General features: G+C 36.5%; 1 protein-coding gene across 1 annotated transcript; it reads right to left on the minus strand.

Moving 5' to 3' along the window:
• Window positions 1-2747: 2747 nt before the first annotated feature.
• LOC103512709 lies at window positions 2748-8225 on the minus strand. The gene is made up of 2 exons (XM_008477488.3): window positions 7844-8225; window positions 2748-4154 (listed from the first exon to the last, which is right to left on the minus strand). The coding sequence occupies exon 2, from the start codon at window positions 4144-4146 to the stop codon at window positions 3307-3309; it is 840 nt and encodes a 279-aa protein (XP_008475710.1). The 5' UTR covers window positions 4147-4154; window positions 7844-8225; the 3' UTR covers window positions 2748-3306.

Below are 8225 nucleotides of genomic sequence, written 5' to 3' on the forward strand. Positions count from 1 at the left end.
ACCGGTTTTAGCGTCACCTATGTTAAGCTACGCCGAAAAAGGCCAATAAATGGATGGGTGACTTGCACACTATACAGGGTGGTTCGTGATTTGCGAACCACGCTTATATCTCAGAAACGGCTGGGAATTAAGGAATGAAATAAACGGCATCATGTAGATGAAATTTTGATGATTAAAATGGCATTTTTTAAATTTGCAATTTTTTTGCAAAGCGGCCCATTTTTGCCAAATATAGGTCACTTTTATGGGAACCCCCATTTTTTATTTAATTTTTGGAATCAGCATAAAATTTTAATTGAAAAAATGTATTCACTCGAAAAAATTTGCTCTACAAAAATTCTGTACACTGTGAGAAAGAAAAACAATTTCTTAATTATTTCTTTAGTTTTTGTATTATTCACTTAACTATTTCAACAACAATCAACAACAACAAACAAATTTATAAAAGCTGTTCAAAATGAGATCCATCTGTTTGTACACAGTAAGGCATTCTTCGCTCTAACTCAGGACCAACTGCGTTGTTCATCAAATCTGGGGTCACTGACGCACACAAAATCGCGATTTGTGCAAATTTTTGCAGAGCAAATTTTTTCGAGTGAATACATTTTTTTAATTAAAATTTTATGCTGATTCCAAAAATTAAATAAAAAATAGGGGTTCCCATAAGAGTGACCTATATTTGGCAAAAAATGGGCCATTTTGCAAAAAAAATTTATTAGGTACCTATTTATTTTTTACTATTTTTATTTGAATTTTTGATTATCATAATTTTTATTAAATTTCATTATTTATTTATTTTCATTATTATTATCATTCATTCCTGTCGAAAACAGGTTCTCCAGAGCTTCATTTACTTACAGGTACCTAATTTGATTTATGATTTTCTTTCAATTTCGAAGATCCTTTTTTCCCTATGGTTTTCTACATTCAAAACCCTGCCATTTCATGGCCATTCATGATATTTATTTCAAGTCTAACAAAATAATATTGAACGTTAGAACATGGAGCAGTTTTTGGAATTTTTGCCATCCTCTGGTTCAATTTGAACCAAAGATAGGTACAGGGGGTAACAAATATCACTCAAATTTAAAAATAATAATAATAATAATAATAAATGCGCACCGCAACAGCCATAAAAATGCTTTTAAAAATAAAATTGGTCTTAAAAGAGAGGTAATATTGTCTTCTATCTCTACATCTAATTAGTTTTCTTCTAGCTTTAACACTTTTGTACCATGGTCAAATCTTTAGAGCAAGGTCGGGGTACCCGAAAAAAACACAAAATGGCGGATATCTCGGTTATTCTGGGGATTTCGAAAAAATGTCCGGGGAATTTTTTGTAGCCCTTGACCTGTACTATTCCGCTTGACATAGCTTTGTGATACACCCTGTATAAGTTAAGCAAGGTATGTACATTGAATTATACAGTGTGCTCATAAATCTTAAATGAGAACCCCCTACTTAAGGTTTATCTCGTCAAACACCCTAAAAAACGTCGTACTTTGTTACAATTTTGAGGTCGATCCGATTACCAGGGCTGGAGTTATGGTCCATTCAATTTTTTAGTCTCAGATATTCTTCAGCCAACAGGGGAAGCACCAAAAATGCCAAATTAATTATGATCGGTGATTTGTGCTTCAGATAGGTCTCGCTAATGATTCATATTGAAATACAGACCCAAAAATTAAATTTCAAAATATCCATTTTCAGCCACGGAAGCTATCAGGATCGATATAAATATCAGGACCTGTTTTAAATTAAATTTTGGTCTGAATTTTAATATGAATCATTAGCGGGACCTATTTGGAGCACAAACCACTAATCAATATGAATTTCCCATTTTTTGTGCTTCCCCTATTGACGGAATAACATGGAAAAATAAAATTTTGAATCCTAAATATATACAGCCCCTTGTGTAACTGGTAACTGACTCACTGACTGACTCACTCACTCACTCACTCACTCACTCACTCACTCACTCATACTAATTCTAACCCACTTCTAGATAAGCTAGGAAGATGCGATTTTCACCATTGGATTCCCTAATTTTTGTACATACTGGGAAAAATCGGAAAATCCCGAAATTCCAAACCGTTCCCGAGATATTGACGTTTTTTAGTCCCCCAAGAAATACACGGACTTCAAGGCCAGCAAAACTTTTCCTACGTTTAATATTTTGCTCTCACTTTTAGTTTTCAGTTTTCATTTCTTCGAGACAAGACTCAGGGACGAACGGAATAACATGGAAAAATAAAATTTTGAATAGGCTATAATTCCGACCCTGGTTGTCGGATCGAGCTCAGACCTGTACTAAAGTACTCTCTACGTTTATTAAGGTCACTGATATAAGGAATCACAAATAGGTGGAGATTTTAAAGTTGGCCCCCCTTGGATCCACCCTGCAAAAGTCCCTGAGTTTTTACATAGCCTATACAAAAAAAACTATTGACCTGTAACTACATATACGGAATTTTAAGTTTCTAATTTTGCTCGTTCAAATGCCATGCTATGGACATGCCCATGCTATTGACCTGTAACTACATATACGGAATTTTAAGTTTCTAATTTTGCTCGTTCAAATGCCATGCTATGGACATGCCCATGACTTGATGAACACTCTAGATATTCTCATTCATGACAAAAATAGGTCTATCAGCGTACATACATTAGGTGCATACATACAGACGTTCAAACGAAAAAAAATCTAATCTGAACTTTTTGGGATCCTTGATGCATAATTAGTAAAAACTAGTGGTTGACCCGCCCTTTGTATGGGACCACCACACCCACAACACCAGGCCATAATTCCGGCCCTGGTTGTTGAATGGAGCTCGATTTTGCACTTCGTTTTTCAAGACCTTTAACATGATGTATCACAAATAGGTGGTTCTCATTTAAGATATTTAAGTTGCGGTCAGTTGCAATTTCATACGAAAAAATTGATCCTTTTAAGATAGAAAATAATTGTCTAGGACTTCTTTGACATTCTAAGCGGTTCTCGAGAAACCTACCCCTGTTCATCAAGACTTTATAAACACCCTGTAAAGATAGATAACTAAATTTTTGTTATAAGCAATATACAGACAAATCTACAATCTTATTTATATACAGAAGGGAAACCTTGAAAATATAGATCAACGGTTTTCTAAGCATTTTTGGAAATCGAGAAGAAAAAAATACTTGGCGGCCCTTTTTGGCAGAAAAGGGGTGAAACTTACAGGACATTTTAGAGGAATAATTTTTAGGATCACTCAACAGAGCTTTCTGTGAAGAAAGTAGCTTGTTCTAAATGATTCCTCTGAGACTTCAATCGCCAGGATCCTCAGGAACAGGTCTACAGGGGCTAGGACGGAAGACCCACCAGGGGGTGGTCCACTTCTCAGTCGTGGTCGGTCCAGTATATTTTTTTGTTCTTGGCACTTTTATATGTGGAAACCCTGGCCCGCTCGCCAATTTCGGCGATGCCGATCCTTTCTTGCGACCACGTTTTCCTTTGGTGGTTTTATCGGGGTGTTCATCAAACCAAATATGGTAAAGGTTGGATTTGCCAGGAATGTAATCTTTTCTTTTTGGTTCAAGGTTGTCCTCCTTTAGATAATAATTGAGCTTCTTTGTTGAGGAACCGTCACGTCTCATACCTCTTCTGTAGGGCTCGTTATCAATCGTAAATTCCTTCCCTGAGAAGGTAGTTGATTCGTTGCCTGATTTTTTAGTTTTTTTACGTCTCTTTACGGGTGTTTTAGTAGTCCGGTCTTCCTTTAAGTAGCGAGCTGCAAAGATGTCATTTTTGATGCCTCTCCTTAAGGGGTCGTTATCAATCGTAAATTTCCCTGAGTATAGAGTTGAGGAGCGGAAAGGTTCGTCCCCTGAACGGGCACGTATGCTATGTATTCTATTGGTGTCGTCTTGATGCAAAACTTTGTTGTTCGAGTGGTAAATTCCAGAGTGGCCATGTTCATCATCTCTATTGAGCTTAAACTTGGGACGTTTAAAAATGGATGATACCCCACTGTAGTGATGATTATTTGGTCTGATCAAAGAGGAAGGTTGTCCACTCTGTTCCCTGCTATTGAAGAATGAAAAAGCCGATTTGTTGGTAACTGCAATATAACTGCAGATGCATAACACAACTGAGATCTTCATCATCGCCCAGTCTGAAAATAAAACCAATTACAATAGTATCTTGGGAGCAGATTTATGTACATGCATTCCTATGGATTTTAAGTGTTTTTTTTTTTAAATAAATATAGAATCACAGATTTCTATAAATATGTACATAGTATAACCTAGATACACAACTCCTTATCACGCTGTCTGTATTAACAAAAAAAAAAAAAAAAAAAAAAAAACATCACATGACTCCTTATCCTATTAAATTTTGATCTGTTGTTCATAAAAAGTTTGATGTTTTAGTTATGGTTTGGGGGCAGGGCCGGATTACCCATAAGGCAGAATGGCAGACTGCCACGGGCCCCGCGCTTTTGGGGGCCCCGCGCTTCGAGGACTTACACTAGATATTATGGGTTAAAAAAAAAAAAAAAAAAATTGCCCCGGCACGGGAAAATTTTCTTTTACCAAAATTTTTAAAAATTTCGCCTGCGGCGCTCTAATTTATTTTGCTCACTTTGGCGTTCAGCTAAAATTAGGATAAGAAAATATCTAGCAAAATTTTCAAAAATTTCGCCTGCGGCACTCTATTTTATTTTGCTCACTTTAGCGTTCAGCGAAAATTAGGATAAGAAAATATCTACGAATTAGGTACGTCAAAAATTAACTTGTGACAAAGCATGAGGCACATATCTACCTACTTTTTGAAAAATTTCGCCTGCGGCGCTGAAAATTTTAAGTTCGATCAGCCAAAACTGGGGGCCCCGCGCCTTTGAAACTGCCCCGGGCTCCGCGGGGGGCTAATCCGGCCCTGTTTGGGGGGAGGGGGGTTCTCCCATAAGTTGTTCAATATTTCTAACCAGTAGATCTAAAAACCGCCAACCGCTGCACCGACCATGGCCAAATGTTTCTTGTGACATCCTTGTATTTGAGAGCTCCATACCGAATTTCACACCCACACACACACACGGACAAATTGCTCAACCTTGTCATATGTATGTAGTAGCTGAATTCCGTCGCTTCGCTCCGGAATCCCGCTAATTCTGCATCCTTGTATTTGAGAGCTCCATACCGAATTTCACACCCACACACACACACACACGGACAAATTGCTCAACCTTGTCATATGTATGTAGTAGCTGAATTCCGTCGCTTCGCTCCGGAATCCCGCTAATTCATCCCGAGGCATGGCCAAACTTGTAGAAAATAATAAAAAAAAAAAATACGGACGCACTGCGCGCTCCCTATTAGCTGCATAGTTATCAAACAAAACATAAACCAAACTCAAAATGTTGGTCGAGAGCGGAACATTTCTCTCCTGCAGTCTCTGCACTCTGTGTATTTCTTATGGAGATTTTAGCGATCAAAAATTGATCATATCTCAGGATCGGTTTAGATTTTCGCAAAATCCTTTCTTATTGCACACCTAGACCATAAAAGGAATATCCCTACCAAATTTCAGCTTTCTAGGTGTTGTGGTTATAGAGGACACCTAGACCATAAAAGGAATATTTCTACCAAATTTCAGCTTTCTAGGTGTTGTGGTTCAGGAGATGTAAGACTGATGACTGTGATGACTTGTGGGGGCACGGTTGGTCCAGTGGTAACGCGCTTGCTCGGTTAGTCTAACGGTGGTTAAAATTCTAACCTGGGGTCGGTGTAATAATAATAAAACAAGTTAATAGAACACGACAAGTAGTTAAAAAAAAGTAAAAAGAAAAAAAAAAATCAAGCACCTAGGTAGGAGAAAGGATAATATGAATTTTTGATTGTGTAAGAAGTATACTAAAATGCTAGGCACAAATAATTGTACTCGTTTTTCGATTGCAAATATTTCAACGGGTTACTTTCTGGTGTTCTCGTGTTTAAAATGCTAGGCACAAATATTTGTTCTCCAATTATTACACCTAGATAAACGGATATTTCCAGCCATTTCCGATTTTCAAAATTTGGACCGATTGCAATATTTTCTCATTACCTTGTATACAGGTTCCCTATACGTAAGGGTGATAGAAAGTAAAAAAGAAAAAATAATACCTAATAATAAAATATTATACACATGATTATAAAATTGATAATGATATAAGATGCCACATATTTCACTAATTTTCAAAACCAAAGCGTTATTATTGGGGATTGTCAAATTCTTAAGCAATGTTGATGGTTAACTTTTACTGGGATAGAAGCTGCGCCCTCCTGATTACCAGGCGAGCTTCTTGACCACTATGCAATACAACACCAAGACATTTGTAAATTGTTTATATTTATTTCAAGATTATATTTCTAGAGTAAATCCTTTAGGTATTTGACATGAAAACAATTGAACGTGTACAAGTAAAACTTTTTAAAGTCATTCCGATTTTGATTAAATTTGAAAAATATGTTTAACACTAATATCATGAATTCATTACACTTGTCTTCAATTGTTTAAAACTAATATCATAAGACCCTATCAGGCTTTTTTGGTGTCCGCGTAGGAACGCTTTCGCCTAAGTGCAACAGTCTTCTGAACCACTAGTATTCAAACGAAGTGACTTAATTTAACTACACAATTTTTTCCTTTAGTTTGTCAATATGTTTTTAAAATTGACATATCTACTTACCTCAGATGATTAAAAAGATGATAAAAAATAAATAATAATAACAGATAAATTAAACTACGATATCATTTCTCACTATATGACGGACATTTTAGTTTGTCAATTTTTTGAAACTTTCATCTAGATTATTGGACAGAACTGGTATTACAATGGTCATTGTACAGCGATGTTGAATTGATAAGTTGAAACAGTTCATTAAATACGTTTATCTCTTAATTCAAACGAGTTTATTCTGCAAACCTTGGCCATTTAGTCAAATCACTCTTTCTTAAATGATATGGATTTGTGTGAATCCTTTTTCTTTCTTCTGCTTTTATGACGCATACCTACCTATATGGACCGACATTTTTGGGGGGGGTCAGGGCCTCCGAAAAGAGGGGATTTTTCCCAGGTCCGATTTATTGTCAAGAGGATCCGGAAAATCGAAAGAAGTACCCAAAAAGAAAAAGAGAGAGCGAGTAAAGGCAATGAAGATACACTCGCGGGCAATAAAAGCGGGGCACCCTTTTTTGGTTTTTCTCAGACTGCTGCTCAGTGTTCATTTTTTTTTTTTTTTTTTTTTTTTTCAAAAAAGTCTGAGTGAGGTCTACAGTTCACAGAACTACTAGTTCGGTAAACAGATACATATAATCACAGGTAGATTTATATGAATACAATGTAATACCTATAAATGTACCAGAGCAGCTTCTTAAATGTACGAAATTTCATCAAAAACAACATTTACGCATGCGCATTGTCTTACTTCTTCTTGTCATGAAGATAGGGGGTTTCTGATTTAACTTTCATACTGAAAGTTCATCAGTATGAAAGATAAATCAGTAAACCGGACCTCATATCGAGAGCTAGTTAAACCTTCCTAAAGATGCCTTATAAATAACAAGTCCTGGGAGAGGCTCGAACCCTTGTCCTGGACAAAATAGGATTTTGTAATTTGAAAGAGCAATATAGTTTATTGAATCAAGCGTGCCGGGAGGCGCGCGAACGTCAAGAGTTCGAGGCAACACCCAGCCTAATAAACACGAAATAGAGTTTTGTAGTTTTTCAGTTCAATTATAACCTGGGGGGCACAGCGGCGACGGTTGCTTTATTCAAGTATTATAGTTATAATAAAGAAATAATCAGAGGGAATAACTCACCACAGGTTTAAGGACACCGAGAACACTGTCTTGAACATACACACACACTTTGACTGGCACGACTTTAGGGAATGTCAAGTGCAAGAGCTCCCAGAACTACCGACATAAATAAGTATAATATTGTTTATTTTTGCAGATTACTGGGTAGCTCAGCTGATGACATCTTTAGTTTTTAATTTAGGTGAAAAAAATTAATAATCGCTGTAGTATTAAATGATGGAGCATTAAAGCTTCCAAGAGGGGAAAAAGATCAGTTTGAACTGAGGTTTTAATTTTTTAAGGAATGTTCATTTTTCGTAGGGAGGAGAAGGGGAAACAAAAAAACGGACAAAGAAAAATATAACTCTCACGAGGCTATAATAGGTACACCCCGAAATAAAAA

Source organism: Diaphorina citri, unplaced genomic scaffold (assembly GCF_000475195.1).
Source record: "Diaphorina citri unplaced genomic scaffold, Diaci psyllid genome assembly version 1.1 scaffold38, whole genome shotgun sequence".
In the NCBI taxonomy this organism is placed as follows: domain Eukaryota; kingdom Metazoa; phylum Arthropoda; class Insecta; order Hemiptera; family Psyllidae; genus Diaphorina; species Diaphorina citri.

Bases quoted from the DNA above. Each gene is read 5' to 3' on its own strand.
- LOC103512709 (XM_008477488.3), bottom strand. From the start codon at position 4,146: ATGATGAAGATCTCAGTTGTGTTATGCATCTGCAGTTATATTGCAGTT.